General features: G+C 38.8%; 7 protein-coding genes across 14 annotated transcripts; 2 read left to right on the forward strand and 5 right to left on the reverse strand.

Moving 5' to 3' along the window:
* Window positions 924–1652, reverse strand: LOC108662466 (vegetative cell wall protein gp1-like). The gene is made up of 2 exons (XM_018122875.1): window positions 1644–1652; window positions 924–1453 (listed from the first exon to the last, which is right to left on the reverse strand). Exons 1-2 carry the CDS (start codon window positions 1650–1652, stop codon window positions 1073–1075), a joined length of 390 nt encoding a protein of 129 aa, XP_017978364.1. The 3' UTR covers window positions 924–1072.
* Window positions 4007–5089, forward strand: LOC18597176 (glycine-rich cell wall structural protein 1). Its single transcript, XM_018122876.1, has one exon. It carries the CDS (start codon window positions 4007–4009, stop codon window positions 5087–5089), a length of 1083 nt encoding a protein of 360 aa, XP_017978365.1.
* LOC18597177 (U3 small nucleolar RNA-associated protein 6 homolog) lies at window positions 5921–8922 on the forward strand. The gene is made up of 6 exons (XM_007026054.2): window positions 5921–6466; window positions 6615–7271; window positions 7365–7796; window positions 8125–8297; window positions 8397–8580; window positions 8670–8922. The coding sequence occupies exons 1-6, from the start codon at window positions 6056–6058 to the stop codon at window positions 8760–8762; spliced, it is 1950 nt and encodes a 649-aa protein (XP_007026116.2). The 5' UTR covers window positions 5921–6055; the 3' UTR covers window positions 8763–8922.
* On the reverse strand, window positions 9093–11192 carry LOC18597178. 4 transcript variants are annotated; one of them, XR_001928515.1, is made up of 7 exons: window positions 10986–11192; window positions 10521–10749; window positions 10308–10427; window positions 10040–10198; window positions 9790–9962; window positions 9542–9701; window positions 9093–9331 (listed from the first exon to the last, which is right to left on the reverse strand). XR_001928515.1 is itself a non-coding variant. In XM_007026055.2 (7 exons), exons 2-7 carry the CDS (start codon window positions 10728–10730, stop codon window positions 9302–9304), a joined length of 798 nt encoding a protein of 265 aa, XP_007026117.1. In that variant the 5' UTR covers window positions 10731–10749; window positions 10986–11192; the 3' UTR covers window positions 9093–9301. The 4 variants fall into 4 exon arrangements, 3 of the variants coding, with proteins under 3 accessions (XP_007026117.1, XP_017978821.1, XP_017978822.1); XM_007026055.2 differs by having other exon boundaries at window positions 9542–9647; XM_018123332.1 differs by having other exon boundaries at window positions 9542–9647; window positions 10991–11156.
* LOC18597179 (aminomethyltransferase, mitochondrial) lies at window positions 11475–14477 on the reverse strand. 2 transcript variants are annotated; one of them, XM_007026058.2, is made up of 4 exons: window positions 14196–14477; window positions 12862–13436; window positions 12292–12410; window positions 11475–12162 (listed from the first exon to the last, which is right to left on the reverse strand). In XM_007026058.2, the coding sequence occupies exons 2-4, from the start codon at window positions 13417–13419 to the stop codon at window positions 11616–11618; spliced, it is 1224 nt and encodes a 407-aa protein (XP_007026120.1). In that variant the 5' UTR covers window positions 13420–13436; window positions 14196–14477; the 3' UTR covers window positions 11475–11615. The 2 variants fall into 2 exon arrangements, with proteins under 2 accessions (XP_007026120.1, XP_017978820.1); XM_018123331.1 differs by having other exon boundaries at window positions 12862–13451; window positions 14196–14354.
* Window positions 15311–19309, reverse strand: LOC18597180 (dihydrolipoyllysine-residue succinyltransferase component of 2-oxoglutarate dehydrogenase complex 1, mitochondrial). Of its 4 annotated transcripts, none has more exons than XM_018123942.1 (15): window positions 19136–19309; window positions 18988–19035; window positions 18805–18867; window positions 18642–18702; window positions 18514–18550; window positions 18198–18268; window positions 18023–18097; window positions 17824–17879; window positions 17631–17675; window positions 17256–17546; window positions 17014–17108; window positions 16653–16743; window positions 16457–16567; window positions 16053–16247; window positions 15311–15774 (listed from the first exon to the last, which is right to left on the reverse strand). In XM_018123942.1, exons 2-15 carry the CDS (start codon window positions 19009–19011, stop codon window positions 15583–15585), a joined length of 1407 nt encoding a protein of 468 aa, XP_017979431.1. In that variant the 5' UTR covers window positions 19012–19035; window positions 19136–19309; the 3' UTR covers window positions 15311–15582. The 4 variants fall into 4 exon arrangements, with proteins under 4 accessions (XP_017979431.1, XP_017979430.1, XP_007026122.2 ...); XM_018123941.1 differs by having other exon boundaries at window positions 18514–18541; window positions 18967–19035; XM_007026060.2 differs by having other exon boundaries at window positions 18967–19035.
* Window positions 20576–22006, reverse strand: LOC18597181 (probable F-box protein At4g22030). The gene has a single exon (XM_007026061.2). The coding sequence runs from the start codon at window positions 21901–21903 to the stop codon at window positions 20626–20628; it is 1278 nt and encodes a 425-aa protein (XP_007026123.2). The 5' UTR covers window positions 21904–22006; the 3' UTR covers window positions 20576–20625.

Below are 22138 nucleotides of genomic sequence, written 5' to 3' on the forward strand. Positions count from 1 at the left end.
AAAATCGATACATGATAATTATCTTTTTTAAAAAATTAATCATAAAGATATATCTGGACTCTTGAAAGTAAATTAAAACAAAGTTTTTTACTTTCGATTTATGCTATATCACGTGTTAAACATTTCTACTCTATCAATATCAAATTTCATCAGAAAACCATAGAAGACAATAAGTTCTCTAGATATATGAACAAAATAATACTACCAATAATTTTTTTCAAGCTGTCAAATCGACAATTGCTAGGCCACATTGGCTACGTACCCTGATGATGCAAAGAGTTGTCAATCCGATTGACTAAACACCAGCTGCTTTTGGTTTCTTTAATTTCATAACATGCATGTAGACTTTGCTTCTCTTCCTTCCAAACCACCACGCAATTTAATTCAATGGAGAAATTTTCGTTTTACCACCGAAAAAATTGATACAAGAAGGAGAAAGAAGACGGGACAGGTGGATGGGAGTTTAATTTTAAGGGCCAGGTTGATTTTAATGAAATGGGACAAACTTAACATGTATCATTAATCTGCTGGACACATTTCTCCACTTTAAACAATGATTTCACAGTAGGGTTCCCTTCTTCCTTGTTCTACTTTGGGAGTAGGAAACAATCATCATGGAACAACTGTTCGAAACCTCAAAGTGAGGCTTATAATAAAATTTGATAAGATTGCCAAAAAGACAGTTAGCTGAAGGAACCTCTTCATCATTGAATAAAAGAAAAAAAAGTACAGGCCCGACGACCAAATCCAAACATAGGTATGTCATTAACCATAGAGGCAGCTGGCTCCATTAACTGCATGTCTGATCAGCACGGATTACAGATGATAGGGATGTGAATTACATTGCTTTGTTGTTACTTTATTCCATCACTGGCAACTTATTTACTTCACTTCTCGGACATCTATAAATATTCTCTCATCCTGAGTCCCATTTCTCATTAAACGTTACGAAATCTTTTTATAGCATTCTAGTTCTAGTATAAACGATGAATGCTGCCAGGTTTTCCCTTTTAGTGCTTGTCTGTGCTCTTCTTTGCGCCTTTACTGAAGCTAGGAAGCTAGTGGAAGCACATTATGCACTTGGTGAGGAGAAAGAATTATTCCCTTTTGTCCCAGATTTTGGTAGTGGACTAGGTTGGCCTGGTGCTGGTGCTGGTGCTGGTGCTGCTGGTGCAGGTGGAGGTGGAGGTGGAGGTGGGGGTGGAGGTGGGGGTGGCAAAGGGGGTGCTGGTGCAGGTTTTGGAGGTGGAGCTGGGTTTGGGTCTGGAAAGGGGGGGGGAGGTGGAGGTGGAGGCGGAGGCGGAGGCGGTGGGGGATCACTCGGTGGTGGATATGGAGGAGGATTTGGTGCAGGGTTTGGAGGTGGAATTGGAAGTGGACAGCCGTGAGTTCCAAAAAGCTGTGTTTCTTGCTTCCCATCAATGATCTTGCTTAATAAAGAACCAAATTTGTTCTACTCCTGTCATGAACTTGCAGTAGCCAGTAGCGAGTAGCAGCACTCGCTGATTAGTTGTTACCCCTTCTATGCAATTGTAACCTGTACGCCTATATTTAGTAAGGAATAAAATTGCCTCGTCTTCTTTAATTAGTATAATTAATTTGTCACTCCATTTTTGTTATAGAAATTCTTCAACTACATATACCAAAGACATACCTACAGAGAACAGGAATACTCACAACTCTGATCTCTATGCCTAATTGATAAAAGGAAATTAATGTATGCTGGCTGAGTTAGATGGAAAGCCCCCCGTGACTTGAATGGGCTGAATATTCAAGGAAAATTGATTTCGGTTTATGGTACAATGAGTAATTATAGCAAGCTGAAGGAATCTTAGTTAGAGCAAGCAATAAATTGCGGTTAATTATATAGAGGTTAAAATTCTCGATTTCTCTTTTAATTATGTTCTTAAGAAACAAACAGTATGACAACATCAGGAATATTTTGAACTGCCAATTGTAACGTTGTTTTGTAATGAATTCTCCTTCACCTGTCTGTCATGATTAAAACTCTAGGAAATAGCAATTGTAAACATTCCAAGCTCAAAATTAAGGCTACCCTGGACATGCCCACATGCAGGAAGGAATTTATAAAGGAAAGCAATATTTCTCCATAGTTAATAAGAGCCATAGACATTTCTCAAGGTGTGGTGCTAATGTCTTTTGGCAGCAGTTTTACTAGGATCACATGCACGACCAAAGTCATCCATCATGCGTAAGGCAATGTCAATTGTCAGCAATGAAGCAGATGGGAACCTCTTTCTGTAGTTCCACCACACCTTATATTTGTCTACCTTTTCCTCACGAGTCTAACTTTAATGGAACACAAAATTAGAGACATCCGTCCAGTATACCTTTACCTATCAATGTCAAATTTAACTAAAGAATCAACAAAAGTATTAATTTCTATAAAAATATGCATAAAAAAGCATTACACTGTTGATTTTATTAAACATTTCAGTTACCTTATGGTTTTGAATTCTTATTGCAACTCTCATATTTATATAGCAACACTTTTTGTCGTTCGATTTTTGATAATGTATATAGATTGAGATTATAGGATCCCTCGTTTGTACCCAAAAGATCTTTTTTTTTCTTGTTTAATATTTCTGGTGATAACGAGAGGAAGTTCTGGAAGCCATGGGGGCGCCATGAACACTGGATTCCACTTCGATATTTTATAATCCACAAGTAAATTTTAATACGATCATGGCCAAAGTAAGTGGGATTAGTTAGTTTTTCCATTACAAGCAGTACAAATACTAATTAAAAGGTGATATAATTGGTTAAGACGACACAAAAACCTTATCAAAGGAGTTGCTAAAACAAGTAAAGATCTTGGAAAAGATTTTGGCTTGATCTTCCTGGTTATATGTTTTGGTCTTATTTCTAGGATGCCCTCTCTAGAGATGGACAGCTGGGAGAGACTAGCGTTGCACCAACCCAGCCAACCTACTCCATTGGGAACTTCTGCTTATTTTTTGTTTTAATTTCTCCTTTCTTTTAAATTTTTTTAAATCAAAATATAAAAATCACTTGTACATTTACAAATCGGTCAGATAAAGAATTTATCTTTCTAAAAATGTGATCGGAATCGTAACTCACTTAGAATTTATGCAGACAAATGTAACTTTAAGGTATAACTCATATTTAATCTGCCAAAAGCAAATTAAGGACAGAACATTTATGAGAGGAGTGATCAGATATTATGCATGACAGGTCCAAAATTCATATTTGCGTGCATGGTGGATGAATCTTTGTGAGAGAAAATCTAATGCTCCTATAATCCTAAAGGATTGAATGCTTGATGTTTAACCACCACAAGGTCCATGCACCGAAAAGCTACCCTTATTTGATCACATGGCGTCCAGTCGCCCACATGGCTGCTTCCCTATCCTATTGGTGGCTACCCAGCCTTTTTCTCAGCTAATGGCGGCCTTGTTATTATTTCAAAAACGACAATTCGATAGTAGCTAGATCAGAAAGTAAGGTGACAGATAGGACTCCATAGTCCGTATAAATTTAATTTGAAGAATGAGAAATGGCCAAGGACAAATGATGTTCAAGTACACGGCGCCTCTCTCTCTCTTATCTCTCCCTGAAATTTTCAAGAAGATACAGTTACCTACTCCACCATATCTAGTTTGGTTAATTAATGGTAGTAGTAGTACTATTTTATTGATTAGTTTGTTTAGTGTTTCTGCAATTATTTGTGTTTTGATTACACTTGGGTTAAGATCGATGTATCTATTGTATTCCTATTTATCGGCTATGATTGACTTTGAGAGACAATTTTGACTTGTTCTTGACTTCGATGTCTTGTTCATGATTCCCGCAACATTTCACGTCCCTTTGGAGCAACAGGAACGAGCTTTCTAAAGATTGTTGGTGAGAGTCTGTGCTATATAAATAGCTGACAGTGGAGATCATGGAGAATGAAACCAAGCAAATGTGGGCTTAGGGTCTGTCTTAGCCTTGCTAGTTTCTGAGAATCTGTTTGTTAAAACCCATGGCTCCTTCTGCTAAATTTTGGTACGTGCCTCTTCTTCTTTTAAGTGTTGCTGGTGCTTTGAGTGGTGATGAGAGTGGTTATGGGGGTCCGGGAGGTTGGAGGTATGATGATAGTGATAATGAAGACGATAGTTATTGCTCATATAGAAGTTGGCGAAGTTGTGGCAGCTTCTTTGGCAGAGGTGGTAAAGGTTATGGTGGTGGAGGCGGCGGAGGAGGAGGTGGGGAAGGTGGTGGAGTAGGTAATGGTGTTGGACATGGAGAAGGGCATGGTGCAGGAGGAGGCAGTGGCAATGGTGGAGCAGGAGGAGGTGGAGGAGGTGGTGATGGTGCTGGTGCTGGTAATGGGTCTGGTCACGGAGAAGGCTTTGGAGCTGGAGGTGGTGTGGGGGGTATTGGTGGTGGTGCTGGAGGAGGAGGTGGAGAAGGTGGTGGAGGTGGTGCTAATGGAGGGTCTGGTCATGGTAGTGGATATGGCGCTGGAGGTGGTATTGGAGTTGCAAATGGTGGAGGAGGAGGTGGTGGAGAGGGAGGTGGCAGTGGTTATGGTAGTTCTGGTGAAGGGTTTGGTCATGGTAGTGGTTTTGGAGCTGGAGCAAGCATAGCAGGTGAGGCAGGAGGTGGTGGGGGTGGAGGTGGGGGTGGTAAAGGTTCTAATGGAGGATATGGCCATGGTAGTGGTTATGGTGCAGGTGGAGGTGGAGGTGTAAGTGGCAGTGGAGCTGGAGGTGGTGGCGGAGGAGGAGGAGGAGGAGGTGGTGGTGGTGGTGGTGGTTCTGGTGGAGGGGCAGGACATGGTAGTGGTTTTGGTGAAGGTTTTGGCATTGGTAGCACTGGAGGAGGAGGAGGAGGAGGAGGAGGAGGCGGTGGTGGAGGTGGTGGTGAAGGATATGGACATGGTGAAGGCATGGGGTTTGGAGGAGGAATTGGTGGTTCTAACGATGAGAAAGGCTTAGGAGGAGGACAAGGTGGTGGAAATGGCATTAACATGGGATTTGGCATGGGAGTGGGCATTGGATTTGGTTTTGGTATAGGAACAGGAGGAGGCAAAGACTCTAACAACAACAATGGTGATCCCTAGAGCAAGCTAGCTAGGCCTTATTCCTAAAATCTTTACCGTACACCCCGACAACCAAGAGTGGCAAGCAAGTCAGATCAAGAACAACCTTATTCTTTCTAGTACTACTACTACATGGATTATTACAAGCACAACATGTTGGAAAATAAATGTCTCTTTCTTTCAATACCAATTGTGCTTTAAGTACTCTGTCACCTCTTTGCCCAAGTTTGCTCCATCTAAACAAATACACACAATTAATATTGCTTTTAATAAGTACTTATTAATTAGCAGAGAATAGAGGTGAGCATTAATCACTGAAAAACGAAATAATGGATTGAAATCCATTAATTTGATTTAATTTTTTGATTTTGTATTAAATCATTAAAAAATAATTTATTCGATTATTTCGATCAATTTTTAATAATTAAAATTTGAGACCATACCAATCAAAATTTCACCTATTAATAATATATTTTTATATAAATATTATTAATATTATATATATACACACACACGATTAAATAAGTTTTTAAAAGATATTATATATAAATATTATTAATATTACTAAAAGTTAGAATCAACTGAGATAAATCGTTTTTAATTATTTTTTATTTTATAACATAATTTAGTAAATTTTAATTACTAGTAATTCAATTAATTTAAATATTAAAATTTTAAAAATGAATCAATCAAATGTTTGTCTCTAATCGAGAGGTTACGGGCAAGAGAGCGGGCGCACAACAAGCCTTAAGATTCTTTTTGGGCTAGTCTAAGCCCAAAATCTGTTTGAGGTAAGGCCCAAACGGAGCCCACAAACAGAAAACTCTCCTTCGAGGCAAAATGTTGTCTCTTTCGCCGTACAAAGAAAAACCCTTTCAAAGGCCGAATCCCTTCCTTCCCTTCTCCGCCTAAAAACTCATACCCTGCTATCTTAAACCCTAAACACCGAGTCAGACCGATTCAGCTCGACTCAACACTAAGCCAACAATGGCGGACGTAGTTCAGTACCGTCTCGAGCGCATGGTAGACGAGCTCGACGACCTTGAACGGCGCGGTCTCTTCACTCGCCGTGAGATCGCCGAGATAGTGAAGCAACGGCGCAAGTTCGAATACCGGCTCAAGCGACCTTCTCCCCTGAAGCAAGATTACATTGCCTACATTGACTACGAGACTCAGCTCGACTCGCTCCGCCGACTCCGCAAGAAAGCCGCCACTCGCGAACTCGTACGACAAGGCAAGAAGAAGACTAAGACGAGAAAATCGGTTTCCGATTTTGCCCCCGTCTCGAGAATCATGGAGATTTATAGACTCGCTGTGATGAGATACAAAGGAGATGTTGAGCTTTGGTTTCGGTACCTTGAGTTTTGTAGGCAGAGAAAGAATGGAAGAATGAAAAAGGTACATTTTTTTTTATTTAATATCTTTCTGTTTGGATGCTGAGAAAGTGAAGGAAAATGCAAAGACCGAAAGAAGAACTCATTTGGGGGTTCATTTGTGTTCAAAAGGTGAATAATTGTTTAATTTTTTTTTAATATAAATTTTGTAGGTTTTGGCTCAAGTGATTAGGTTTCATCCTAAGGTTCCAGGAGTTTGGATATATGCGGCAGCTTGGGAATTTGATCATAATTTGAATGTGGCAGCTGCTCGTGCTTTGATGCAGAATGGTTTGAGAATGTGTCCTAATTCAGAAGACCTTTGGGTAGAATATCTTAGGATGGAACTTACTTACCTTAACAAGTTAAAAGCTCGAAAGGTTGCTCTGGGAGAGGATAAGGGAACTTTGGTTCGTGATCATAAGGATGCCGATGAAAAGCAATGGAAAGAGGAAAACAAAGATTTGTTTATGTCCCTTGATGACGAAGAAAAAGGAAATGATGATCATGGTTCAGACGAAGAGTCAGAGAAGAAATTGGATTTGTTTTTGGAGCATGCTTCGGGTATTCTTAAAACTATCTATAAGGGAGCAATTCAAGCGATTCCTTCTAGTTTTGGTCTTAGAAAACAGTTTCTTGAGATATTGGAAGCAATAGAGGTGGCAGATTCAGAAGAGCTTCATGAGGAGATACTGAGTGATATGAAGAGAGACTTTTCAGCTGATCCGGAATATTGGGATTGGCTAGCAAGACTTGAAATGTCTGATGCCTCAAGTTCAGGGAAGAAGAATGAGGATGCCATGCTTTCTCAGTTGCAAAAGGCTGTTCGGGTATGAAAGTATTAACTAAATGACCGAGTAAATTTGTAGCAAGCTTATCTTTGGATTCATAGGTTGACCATATTATTTCTCTGCCATGTGCAGGTTTATGAAGAGGCAACAAAAACTGTGCCTTCAGCCGTGATGTTTAATTTGTATATCAAATTTTTTATGGATGTCATTGCTTCTGAAAGAGGAGAAATGGAAGCCTACTCGAGTTACGTTTCACATATCTTGAAGGTTTATGAGAAGGCTGAAACAAAGGGGTGTCTTACGGAAGAACTTGCTTGCCAATATATTTCATTTTACACACAAATTGGGAGATTGGAGGAAGCCAAGAAAGTAGCAGAGAAGCTTTGTAGTGGAAAACTTTCAGATTCAGTACGGTTATGGCTGTTAAGGATTTCTGTAGAAATTAGATGTGTTACAAAGAGTTCTCTTTCTCCTAGCAAGGCTGAAACATTATCCATCTTTGAACTTCTCAAAACTGTGTTGACAAAAATGTCAATATCAGAAGCTGAGAGCTTGTGGATGATGGTATGTTTGAGCATTAATCTATTCTTGCTTTTTTTTTCTCCTCAAATATCTAATTTATTATTTATTAATCATTTCCCCTGCTGAGTGGACTTTGGATTCCCTCTTGCTGCAACTGCCACTATGTTTTGCCTAATTAATGTAGTAATGATCATATTAATTTACTTATTAGTTGTGCTTCATTGTCTGGATGTTCCTAAGTGAAAAATATAATAGGTGAACTGCATTATCACCATTTTATACTTTATTCTTCTCACCTATTCTATCAGAAAAATAAGGCAATGAAGTTTTGAGTATGAAAGTCCTGGTGTAACACTATCTCCTACTGCAGGCTCTGAAATTCTTTGCAAACCAGAAGAAGTATTTTGAGAAGCTAATTGAGCTTTCTCTCATTTCGGTAGCTAAATATGGTGGCAGAGACAATGGATTTTCTCTCTCTTCAGCTGTAGTGAATTTCATCCTTCATAAGGATGGACTTCAACATGCAAGAGAGGTGTATAAGCGGTATGTTATCATGTCATGTGTTATTGCTTCTGGTAGAGTGGCAGGACAAGAACTCAATTATCTGGAAGTTTCTAACTTTGTGTCTTCTTGCAATCGTAGATTCCTTGCTCTACCTCATCCAGGTCTTGCTCTATATAGAAATTGCATTGAATTGGAGTCAAACTTCGCATCTCTAGGTGATGAAGATTCTCTCGTAAATGGCCGAAAGTTGTATGAAGCTGCACTTGCAACTTATGACCAAGACGCCAGCTTATGGAAAGATTACTATTCCCTGGAGACTAAGGTGAGCTTCAATGTGATTTCTTTTATTTGACCATTCTCTCAGATTTTGACCTGTATTCTATGCTCACTGCCTTTCAACTTCTTTTACAGTTGGGAACATCAGAAAGCGCTGCTGCTGTCTATTGGCGTGCTCGGAAGACACTTAAGGACTCTGCTGCAGTTTTTACTTCCCCAGATCGGTAATAGTTTCTGTATATGTTACACGGTTGCAGTTTTGATGTAGTTTCCAATATCTTTATTTATTTCAAATTTCAATGGTTTGAAGAGAAAACAGACAGAAGGCAGTAATCTAAGCTCCAAATGGAAATTTTTGAGTAAATTTTGAATCATATTAAGTGCATTATAAACATGACTCATTCCTTTAACTCTCCGTAGCCTAATCCCTTTTTAAAGTTTGACCTATTAAGCTGAACATTTATTTGATTTGCTCATGGAACTGAAGAAAGCATCATCTGAAGTACAACGCATAGCATGAGCTGCATACTAGTTTATCACATGAAAGTCCACTTCACAAATCTATGCATGCGTGCAATATGAATGATAGTATATTACTATAATTTTCGAAGTTCGAATATAAAGTAATAAACACAAGATTATACAGACAATTTTTTTGCAGAAACAAGATTCTGATGTATATATTGTTGCTTTAATTTACAAAAAGAACCAAAGCTCCAACATAAGATCCTCAGAAAACCGGATGTCTCCAATGTTGCAACAACTTATTAGACTCTTGGCCACTGTGGACTAACTACCTGCACTTGCCAAAACCAGCAATAATTAGCAACAACAGGGTCCATAGCCATTGACAAACTTTCTCAGCATTCTGCTACATATATTGATCAACCATGAGAAGATAGGAAATTTAGACCCTAAAGTTTTCGAGCCCCTCGGAAGCTCGAAGCCATTGGTCAAACCATCTTGAGAATGAACAAATCAGAAAAGCCAAGGACAGTTGCACTCACCTCAAGTGTGCTAAAAACTAATCGCATTCGGCTAGCAACAACTGATGGCTCCTCAGCTCGCTCAACCACAGCCATTTGCTCTAGCTGGAGAGTCTTTACTGGAAGCCTTTGGCAAAACAAGAATTTAGCAAAAGCTGTAAGAACCCATCAATCTGCTTTACTGTTTAAATGATCAAAATCTAACATTAGACAAAAAAAAATAAAAAATTGGAGGTTTTATCGACAAGCATATTCTAAAAGCATCTCACCATGCCATTCCTCTTATATAATATGCATTTGCTATGAGAGCACAGAAGCCTTTCCACTGATACAGGACATCATCTGACACTGCAGGTGTAGAGGACCATCTGACGATGGTCGGCTGTGGTGTACACAAAATGGTGATGAATATTATGCTTAGCCATAAAATACACTCATCCACCTGCATTATCAATCAGAAAGTTTCCATTCAATATCTCTTTGACAGATTTAAAAGCTAAAATTTGTAGGATCAGTCACCTCCTCTGCACAAATCTTGGATTTCAAGCTGGTGCTTCCGCCATAGTTCTGCATTGCTTCGATTTCGATGCCAGATTCTTTCATGGCAACAAGTTCTTTCCGCAATCCTTCATCTGTGCAGCCCAATGCATAGGCATTCACCCCAGCACTAATGAACTCCTGACACAACAACATCAATTCGAACAGTATTACATGAGGAAGGCTGCATATTTTAGCAACCCTTTACCATAAAAACGAAAGAGCAGACCAAGCAAATCGCTTAATATACTTTTAGGTTGTCACCTCCCCCACGGTCAATGACATTCCTGTATCGCCTAAACAGGCTGATGGCTATATTCCTTGATGAACGATACTCATCATCCGATGAAACAGAACCACTTGATTGACACTACAGTTTGAGAAATCATCATACAGACATGTAAAAACACTCGATTTTACTTCCATAAATCAAACTGAAAAGTTAAGGTTCGACAATGCTGACCAGCCATCTCTTTGGAGCAAGTCGATGTGATACAAGATGATGGGTAGTAAGCTTCCTGGAATCTTTCCAGGATGGCAAATTGCAGTGAATCCCTGCAGGTAGCTTACGGAAAATCGCAGCAGAAGGCAGTTTACAGAAAAGGGTAATATTGCCCAGAAACGCCGCCTGGCTTTTGCCGATGGCTCCCGGAGGATTCACCGTTAACATCATGGAACCATCCTACTACAGCCTTCGAACAGGGAGGGGAAACAGAAAAGCTAATAAGATATTGCAAAGCAAGCAGATAAAACTTAATATTCATATCAGTTTCATAACTTTGGGAAAGACCCATCATATAAATTAGTGATTAAATTAGAAACCTGTCGATTTTGCTATTCATGAACATCAAACCGCGAGGATACAAGTGATCAGGAACAAAAGAAGAAAAGACACAGACAAAAAAAGAAGAAGCTTAAATTGAATTACCTTTCAGTGTTTTTAGGTGGAAGCCGTCTTGGAGAGAAGGGATGATATAATAAGATTCGAACCCCAAAAAATAAGAATCTTTGTTAAAGACTAAATGCTTAAAGCCACGAGTTTTATGAATGGTTCCCAGAGACTCAGTTGTTTGATCGAAGTTAAAAACCAAAATTTTATTTTATTTTTTGTTTGAATAATTTGGGGTCCTCAAAAACCATGATTTTATTGCTTAGAGAAGCACGTCGGGACCGCCCAGAAGTTCATTTGCCACAAGCAACACGGTACAGCGACGTTCCCCCCTAGGCTGTGTCGTGTTTTCTATGATCTTTTCTTCATTTTTTTTAACCCAAAAAAATCTAATAATTTTCTATTTATTATCATTGTTTGAGTAAATTGGAAGTCAAGGATGGGAATTGAACACAACACAATTTAATTGATTTGATTTGTTTTCCAGTTTATATAGAGTATGTAAGTGGGGAGAGGAGAGAAACAGAGTAAAGCAACAAGATGAGATTTTGCTTATAGAAGCAAAAAGGATATTAGTATTGATTGCAGCAGCTGTAAAGTTTATGGAAAGGAACTCAGAAACGGGAAACAATCAGAAAATCCTGGAGCTGGGAAGGGGTGGATTGTGGTCTAGGATGGCTTGTAATATTTTGTAGGTACAAATGGCATTTTTGTGACAACCCCATCATAGGCCTTTCCTCTTACCAAAATCTTAGCTTTGGTGCCTGCCTTGTGTAACCCAGATTTCACGTATCCCATTGCTATGTTCTTCTTGAGGCAGGGGCTAAATCCTCCGCTGGTGATTTCGCCAATGTTACTTCCTTTCTCATCCTGAATCTCACTGTGAGATCTTGGAGGTGGGCCGGTGGAGATGAAGCCGACACGCCTGATTGATGGACCCTCTGCCAGTTGTTTGAGGATTACCTCAGCACCTAAGAATCCACCTTCTGCTCTCCTCCTTTTCCCTATAGCCCATGTCAGTCCAGCCTCCACAGGTGTTACATGTTGTTCCATGTCATTACCATATAGACACAGCCCAGCTTCGAGTCGGAGACTGTCTCGAGCCCCAAGTCCTGTCAACCTAACCTTCCCTTCAGATTTCTCCAAGATTGCTTTAGCAAGATCCTCGGCATTTTCTGAAGGAACTGAGATTTCAAATCCATCCTCACCAGTGTACCTGAAAAATAAGAGTAAAGAGACAACTCGTCAGTTATCTTCTCCATAGCATTCCCAAAAAGGGATAGCATCACCATTCTAACCAAATTACTACTCTTTGCATAACAAGAGCAACAAAATGGAAGATTACCCTGTCCGAGTGAGAAAGCATGTTGCACCGTTGATATCCAATATTCGGAATTCCCCAAAATATAACTTACTCAAATCATCCTTTGTCAGATGTTGGAGAACTGGGGCAGCAAGAGGACCCTGCAAGAAAGAAGATAAACTAAAAGAATTCTCACAGATGTTTTGAACTTTTGAAGCAGACATTCCAATATCTTCAAATTCAATCAAATTACATCTTCTAAAAGCTGTATTTACCATCATTGGTAACTGGACACTATTTTCTACATATAGTAAGAAGGAGAAACTACAAACAGACTTAATAAGAGCTGAATGCAAAACATAGTTCGAATGCCACAGGAAAGTCATTTACCCAATAACCTGTGAACTGTGCAAGCAGACCAAACTATTCAAGAATAAAAGGAAAACATCAGATTAGGGAGAAACATTTGCACAGACTAAAACTCAAGGAAAGTAGGAATTATATGCATGGTCAACTCAACAATCACCATCAAATTGCAAGGGAAGCAACAAAATGAATCCATAAAGAGAATCAGACATGGAGACATAAAATTGAAGAAGTCTAGTGACTAACCTGGAGAGCTAGAAGAGATCTCTCATCATGGATGTGCCATGAGACATCCCCACCTTTGGCCTTGAATGCCTTCATATGCTCTTCAATGTGAGCCAGATCCTTATCCCTGCAGCCTGCATTCACAACCAGGTATATGTGATCATCCTTCACCTTGGTGATCACGGAATCATCAATTGCCCCTCCCTTCTCATTTGTAAAGACAGTCAGAGTTCCTGTTCCATGGGCAAGCCCAGCAACATCGGCAATGACGAGCTTTTCGAGGAATGGAACACAGTCCTTTCCCTTAAGGCTCAGCCCACACATATGGGATACATCAAAGAGTCCACCATTCTGCCTGCAATTAATAGTAGAGTCCATGATTGAGTCCTTGTACTGAATGGGCATGCTCCATCCAGCGAAGGGGACCATCTTCCCACCATGAGCAACATGGAAATCATAAAGAACAGTCTTTTTCAGATCAGCCTCCGAAGCAAAGTATCGACGTGTTATAGCCTTCTTGTCAGCCTGAGCAAGACGGCGTGTAATTGATTGCCCAAGTTGCCAAAGACTTCCCCTCATCTTCTTAAGTTGAAATACTGATGAAGAACAATCTTTCAGAAATAAGCAATAAGACTATTATTATTAAGAATAGCATTCACCTCTCACCTCAAAAAAAGAAATATGTGATAATGGTTATCAATTGGGTAGTTCAAGATAGAAAAAGTATGTTCATGTGAAAGGAAAGGCGGGGAAGGCATTATTAACAGCGTTGTGCCTTCTATGGACTTCAATCCAAACAAGTTGGCCATTAAAAGCCTAAGATTAAAAACATGATTAATAAAAGACAAATAGAATTGGAAACATGCTATTCATGTAAAAGCCTAAAGTTCCTTCACCCTTTATCTCTAAGGGAAGAGTAGTGATATGGAGTACTTCAATGGAAAGGCTTACCGGCTTCAAAATCACAGATCCTAATGCAATCAATTGATTGAATTTCAATGTTACAATAGACCCCAACACCATATATCCAACCAAAACATCAAATGTATTTCTTCACAGATTATAACCCAATATGATCTGAAAAACAGCATTGAGATATCCAACAGAGACATTCAACAAAAAACAAGATCATCTCCAATGGAAAACCACACCATTATACCAAAGTTTTCGAGATGCAAATCATCGAAACAGATAAGGGTATTTGAGAAAACCAAGAAAAGAAACCAATGCTTTCACGTTATCAAGATCTCAATCACATTCCCCCACAACACCACAAAGCAAAACAATCATATCAAGTTGTGAAAGACATAAACTGTTAATGCAACGATAGGAACCAGGAGAGTGAAAAGGCTTACAAAGAACCCTTCTTAACGTTCTTCTTCTTCTTCTTCTTCAATTGAGAGCAATTCAGAGAGCACAAAAGAGCATCTCTCCGCTAACTCTGCGCTAAGAGATAATAAAAAAGGATACCCATTTTTAATATAAGTGTGAAAGATATTATATCTATAAAAAAAAAGAAATATTGGTAAATATTAAAAAAATGAAGAGATGGTTGGTAGTGAAGTAGTGGGTGGAGGAGGGGTTCCTGTGCCAAGTCGAGAGACACAAATAGCCAACAAAACCACATCACCAAGGAGTGGTGCGTAAGGACTTTTGAGCTATTGTGTCTCTCACCACTTCCCAATCTTTGTCTCCTTCTCTTCATGTCTAACTCGCTTGTACTGCTTCTCCCATCTACACCACTTCATCTAACGGCTGTCCTGACGAGGAACCTAACATGTGTTGCTGATTTTGTCCGAGGTTAAAGTGGGGGACCCCCGAGAATTTCGGTCAAGTGTTTGCCCCTCGAAGTGAGGAGCCAGTTACAGTGCCGACAAGGTCAAACGTGATTGGTCTGTGATTGAAACTGAGTTTGGAAACGAGTACACGAGATTATAGGAACTGATAGGAGGGGACCCATTTAGTTGAGAGATCACTTTGGAGAATGTAATCTACTAACAGGGAAAGGAATGGAGGGTTGGTGAGATCTGGGGTGGATGCCATGGATTGAGGCAAATAGGACTATTGCGTAGTCGATGTTGGCTGCCTAAAACAATGTTATTAGGTTTTAACCCAAGCTGTTCCTGGTAGGTGTCTCTGGAGCCAGCCAAAAATTTAGTGGCAACAGAATTGATTATCTTAATCACTATGAAAATATTCATCAAAAAGTTTTTCAATATTAATATAAAAGTGGATATAAAAAGTTTTCGAATCATGCAATTGTTTGTTACCTCATGGCTAATAGGGAGGGTTCCGCCAGGTTTGTTCATATTTTCTTGAACTATAGCAGAAGCAAGGTTTGTAATTTGCAGCTGGCTAGCCATTTCTCTCCTCACCTTCAACTATTGTGAAGATTGGTTCACTGGTTGTTTCTGTTGCATGTTTCCTCGATTAGATTAAAAGAATCTGAATTAAAAGAAAAAGGGGATGCTCTATGGACAAGATGTTCAACCATGATAAACTTCTGTTTCTCAAGTCTTAAAACTTATAATAAGTCCTTCACCTTAACATGGAACCATGTCTTACATTTGTGATCTGAAGTTTATGTGATGGGCTTCTAGTGGAAAACTTGGTGAAAATGCAAACACAGGAGCCCTGGAAAAGTCGATGTTTGAGCATTGCTATTTATTCTACACCAAGAAAATGTATGCCATATCCAAGCTATACCAGGATGCTAAAATCAGACAGTTGTGTATGGTTTCCTCATATATCAAGCAGCAGTCTCCGTGGATCCTCCACAACATCTTTAATGCGACGCAGGAAGAACACCGCCTCTCTTCCGTCAATCAGTCGGTGGTCATATGTCAGAGCAATGTACATCATAGGCCTTGGAACTATTTCTCCACCAACAGCCATTGGGCGGCTAACTAAGGAGTGCATGCCCAGGATAGCCGACTGATAAAGTCAGAAAGGAAAAGTGTTAGTAGAAAAGGACTCGGCAATAACACGAGGGATCTAGAATATAAAATTGTGAATGTAATACTATGTACTCCATTATTAGAGCATTTATGCAGTAAAACATGGATTCACACAGATTATCAGCTTATTTCCCAGAAAACAATGTTGTAACTTGTTATACACCACCATGAGTTCATCAGAATGAGTGCTAGATGTGTGTGTATTTGTTAATGAGACTGGGCCAGGGGGAGTGAATTGACTGTAAAGCATCACACCTGAGGGGGGTTAATAATTGGAGTACTTAAGAGGCTTCCATAAACACCACCATTAGATATTGTGAATGAGCCTCCAGCCATTTCATCAATTGATATAGACCCATCATTTGCCTTCTTAGCAAGGATGTTTATCTCCTTCTCAATTTCGGCAAAGTTCATTCTATCAGCATTTCGGATTACTGGAACTACAAGGCCCTGGAAAAGCAAGATGGAAGCAACCCAATTTCAGATATAGACAGAGAACCAGAAAGCAAGACAACTTAAATCACAGTTAAGAGCTTTTGCACTTATATAACAAAGAGGTGGTAGAGTACAGGTACATACAGACATATGTACCACAAAAAGAAATCCCAACTAAATTATTAGATCACTTTTATCTTCGATTGATTGAAATTGTGACAGACCTTTGGAGTACCAACAGCAATACTGATGTCAATATAATCTCTATAAATTATGTCATCTCCATCAATTACAGCATTGATAATTGGTTGATTCTGAAGCGCACTAACAGCAGCCTGAAAGGAGATGAGGCATTTTAAATGAAGATTGAATACTGCACACAGATACAAACACACATATGCATGTTTTAGTGAATGATACCTTTACGAATCCTGACATAAGACCTAACTTTACTCCATGCTGCTCAACAAAAGCATCCTTATAGTCAGAACGGAGCTTCATCAAATTGGTCCTGGAAAAATCATTACATCAAAGTTCGAGGGGAATGAGCAAATATGTCATTATCAACTTAAAATAACATGAGAAAGTTATAAATGGTGAGTAGCACAAGAAAAGATGTGTATCCATTTCAAAACATCATCAAAAGATTAACCAAAGTTCCAAGCAGCATAAATTCTACATCTTCTAGAATTATAAGGACCGAAAGAACAAAAAAACTTAGGAAGGAGAAGAGCAGCAATTCACATTTCACAAAATTACTATAAGAAGGGGTGGCAGTTACATATCAACTTCGTTGAATGTAGTCAACATCGCGAAAGTGTTTTGAGAGTCCTTCAAACGTGTTGCAACACGCTTTCTAAGTCTTGTCATAGGAACCTGAAATCAGAGATTTTGCAAGATGTTAAAGTAGCAGCACTTTTTCCCTTTCATCACTAAAGACAGTAAAAAGAAATGGTTAGCAACCATTCTATGCTTATCCTAAAAAAGATTACGAGTTGAAAATAAGAACCCAATGATACTTACTCTTCTCTCCCTTTCTTTAGGAGGAAGTTGAGGTTCCTTAGCAGAAGGTTTGGAGGGAGGCAGAGAAGGTGCTTTAGGCTTTTCTTTGATGGGTGGAGTTTCTGATTTAGGCGGAGGAGTTTCTGCTTTAGGCTTCTCCATGTCCACTTTCTTTGTTCTTGCAGTAGAGAGCTCAGAGACTGCCTTGCTAGGCTTTTCTTCTGATGGAGCAACATGAGTTACACCACCAGATTTTGAAATGACAGCTATCTTGGTACCTGGCTCCACAGTATCACCTACTTTGGCCACCAACTGAAAACAGACAAGCATTACAATTTAATAATATATTAACTTTATCCAAGAAGAGGCAAACTTGTGATCTATCTGATAATTTACCTGTTCAATTACACCAGCTTCAGGACTATTTACTTCAATTGTCACCTATTTGTATCGGAAAAGAAAAATAAGCCTTAATTATTTATCCAAAAGAATATAGAAGAAAAAAATTATTGGCAGTTGATGCAAACTGAGCACTGGTCAAAACTAAATATATGAATGCTTAGACAGAATGTCACCTTGCTGAAAGTACCTTATCAGTTTCTATTTGTGCGATTGGCTCATCTAGTTCTACATGGTCACCAGGTTCTGCCCCCAAATCACAAAATATATGAATTAGAGTTTTAATAAGCATCTATCCAAGAATCCTAAATCATTATTCCAAACAAAATATAATTTCAGGAGGAAAAAAGGGCCAAGTAAGCTCAACAATAACCAGTTGAACAACATACGCTTCAAAAAATTTGCTAGAGTGCCATCAGTGACGGATTCCCCCATGAAAGGAACAACAGCATCAACAAGTTCACCTTCATAGCCAAGAAAGAGCATTTGTGTTTAGGATCAGAACTTATCAATTTTTTTTTTAAAAAAAATTAAAAACATGGTAGAATTATGAACATGTCTTACCAGTATCAGCAGAAAACAACCTAGCATGGACCGATACTGGAGGATATTTTCGAACAAGTGAAATAACTTCCCTGTGTATTACAGACATATTTGGGGGGAAAATAAGGTGAAACTTGAAATAAGAAGACAAAAGTTAGATATGGCAGAGCATATCATTGTTTATTTTATTAATTTATTATCATAGTAATATCGTTTCCCACTTAGTTTTATATCTATTGGAGCAGTGAATCTTCAATTGAAACTACCATAAAAAATAGCAGAGATTGTTTCAAGATACAAAGACAAATAAGAAATAGAGGCAGAAGACATGACAAACCTTAGGGGCTTCGAGCCAATTGGAAACCCTGTAACCACTTGAACCCAGAAAAGAAAGGACCATGAATAAATATCTAGACTTCTTTTCTTGACAAGTAAGGAGCATGGTGTGGTTAATTTTCCAATTACCTTGATAACCCAGGTGACCAACAATCCCTGCAATCCGTGATCCTCCTCTGGAGACTAAAGTCTAAACAAAGAGTAAACGCCATGAATGGAAAATGACAGCAGAATCAGCTTGGGTAATATGAAACGAACAATTAGCAAGTAGGAGCATTTGGATTGAAGATACCTCAATTGGAGTAGAAATGTAACATCGTGAAGATCGAGCATCCCGAAATGACTGGGCTAAAACCTGACCCCAGCAACGGAAAAGACACAGTTTTTAATTAGATACTACTACTGTACTTAATAATAGTTAATTGAACAAAGAAAGAAAGCAGTTAAAACTGACTGAAGAAGAAGAAGAAGCAACCCTCCGCCTTAGAACTGCCCACATGATTTTGTTCTTTGATTACAACGCCTAAACAAACAATACCACAGATATCAGTGCCTTCAAATAGAAAGCTTGGTAGAGATAGAGCAGAAGAAGAAAAAGGATGGCAGAAGATCAGAACAGACACCTTATTTAAGATTGCCAATGAATCAGAGCCAAAGCAAAAGAAAAGAAAGGAAAAGAATTGGGTTTGTCCAAGAAAAAAACAAAGGAACTCATTTGAGTATGGACTGGAGAGAGAAAGAGAGCTAGCTACCCTGTCCGCTGGTATGTTTATGGCAACTTTTCTCCAGGATTAATCAAAGCGGGATTCTTTTTCCTTTTTAACTTGAGATTACAGCGCTATGATTCAGAGATTAACATTTACTTTAATCTGCAACGATCTGTTGATCTTAATTCTTTTATCCCCCACGTGAAAATTGCATAGAAAGTAGTTGAAAGTAATTTCATGCTCGAACTCCATTGTCTTTGGCTGCGTAACCATAACATGGGAGACCATGTTGCCTTGTCTTGGGACAAAACTAAAACAACAATTCGAAAGACAATGATCGAGATTTTTCTATTTTTTATTGAGCTAATTAATTATTGAGAATAAGATGGAGAGTATACTTAAAAGCTTATAATAACATCAAATATATATTAGATTTTTTTATAAAAAAGAAATACTAAATAACCAATTACATTATTATAGGTCATGAAACGTTCAGCGTTTGAAAATATAATATATTAACAGTTATATTAGTAAATACGACTACTAACTAAATGTATAAAAAACTTAAACACTTATATCGATATATTTATTAGACGAGTTACATGACATAAAACGTTTAAAAAATTTATTAAATAAAATAGATTAAATTTCATATAACATGACATAATTAACAAATTATATTATGTGGATCAATCGTATCGATTGATTAAACAAGTTAAGCGAATTTTACCTATTTAAGACATATATTAATAGTTGTTGTATCTTAAATATGTTGACATAATTAATATATAAAACACAATAATCTTAAACTCAAACTTACTTAATTTCGGATCATTCCCATATAGTGTTAATGGGTTGTATCTAAATTTATTAAATTTAATTAAATTTATGAAACTATGGGTTGAAGAAATTACATTGAAATTGTTGGATTCATGGTCCAATACTGTTCAAATTATTGGGCTTGCAAATAACCAATGGGGCTTAAAATTTTGGACCGTAAATGAATGGAGTGACCCGGTCGAAGCACACAATGTTGAACACTTACTTAATTAATCCTTGTAAAAATAGTCAAACGTTTCCGTACTTTGTAATTTGTAGAGTCGACATGTCAACACATAGGGGTATTCCCTAATCAAAGCCATCCAATTCAGACCCTTTCCTTCTTGTTGTGATATTACCTGAAAGGCAATGATTCTTTTAATTTGAATATCGCAATATCTGACTCCATGGACAAAACCCAAAGTAGAGAATATGGGAACAAAAGGCAATATACATTGAGTAATTTCTATGCGTGATGTATATTCAAGATTCAACCTGTTAGGAATCATGCTACAAAACTGTACAAAGAATAATGAATCAAAGAATTTTTTTGTTTTTAGATATGCACATGTTGTGATGAATCTAGATTAGAAGAGCTTGCTTGCAAATTCATCAATGGGGCTTCCTTCTATACGAGAATAACTGGATTTCTTGGCTAGATCTCTTAGCTGGGATAAGCTTCTTCCCAACTGCAATGCCACCTTCATTTCCAACAACTCTCCATTCTCTCTTTTCTCCACATCATTTTCGTCAAGGTTTGATTCGATCGATTCCTGCACGAGTTTGAAGAAGCCGGTATTGTTTCTGTACATCTCAAACACCATACCAACTTGGCCACCGTGCTCAAAAGTGTTGACAACGGACGCTAAAGCTCCTGCAACAGCTGCCACTATTGCTGCCCAGGGCCCATTGGAAGACCCCATGAAGGCAGACCCTAGAGCTGCAATTCCAGTTAGTAATGGCCCTGATTTAGCTAAAACTTTGTTGATCTTCAATGCCTTGTTGCCTAGTCTCTCATAATCTTCGCTGTCTTTTCTCTTAATCACCTCAGCGATTTCTCTCATTTCTGTTTCTAGCTCTTCGGTCCATCCATTGTTCTCTACCTTTCTATTGAAGTGCTTTGTTTCTTGTGATTTGTTTGTTTTTGGAGACTGGTTTTTAGGCCACCAAACAGCAGGCTCTAAACTTGCTGGGAATTTTTCAAGCATTACACCAAGCAAGGGAAGAGGGTAAGCTTTATCAAGGGCCAAGACTTTCTCCATAGCATCTTTTACGTCTTCTTTGCTTGGAGAACCAACAGCAAGTTGGGTTCGTATTTGGCTCTGAAGCTGCTTGAACAATCTTGTCGCGTTACGTTGCTCTTCCACAAGTTGGGAGGGTTGGATCTTGTTCATCATAACCAACAATCCCGTGGCTGTGGAGAACAAGAGAGTGGATGCCAACTTCAAACCCCAAATAGAAACCCCAGCGCCGCCGGTTGCTGTGACGCCAGCCATGGTTGCGGCAGTGAGAGTGATCATGTTAATGGAATTAAGCAGAAGGGTGTTCCAGTTTTCGCGTTGTTCGCCGATATTGCTGTGCATCTCCACTCTATCAGCAACAGCCTCTAAGAGAGCATAAAGCTGAATGGTAGCCATTGAAAAGGATGAGCTTTCTTGAACCAATGTTGTTCTAGTGATATACTTTTCAATTGGGACTGTGCTGATGAACCCATCCCTAGCATTCAATTCCTCAGACAATACTTTGGTTGCTGGTACTTTTGGAACTGAAAACCGGATTGAGGGAAGCTTGGGGACAGATATGGCAGCATGGATTTGCTTTGAAGAAGAAGACAGCACAAGATTAGAGGCCTGTAAAGAAGCCATGTGACAGTGTTCTTCTTTAAGATCTCTTCTGTTTCTGAATCTGTACGAAGCTGGATCTGTTGGAGGAAATCAGAAAGTTATGATCTGGGCTTTCGAGCAAAGGAAAGAAGGTTTGAGATTTTGCATAGATGAAAGGTGAGGGGGCCATTCGAGTCTTATTTATAGCCACCAACAAGCCAACGATCGAAAACTGATTTGAGGAGGTCAGGTCAGATCAGGGTTCGGGAAATGTTGA

This window comes from Theobroma cacao, chromosome 6 (genome assembly GCF_000208745.1).
Source record: "Theobroma cacao cultivar B97-61/B2 chromosome 6, Criollo_cocoa_genome_V2, whole genome shotgun sequence".
Classification (NCBI taxonomy): Eukaryota; Viridiplantae; Streptophyta; class Magnoliopsida; order Malvales; family Malvaceae; genus Theobroma; species Theobroma cacao.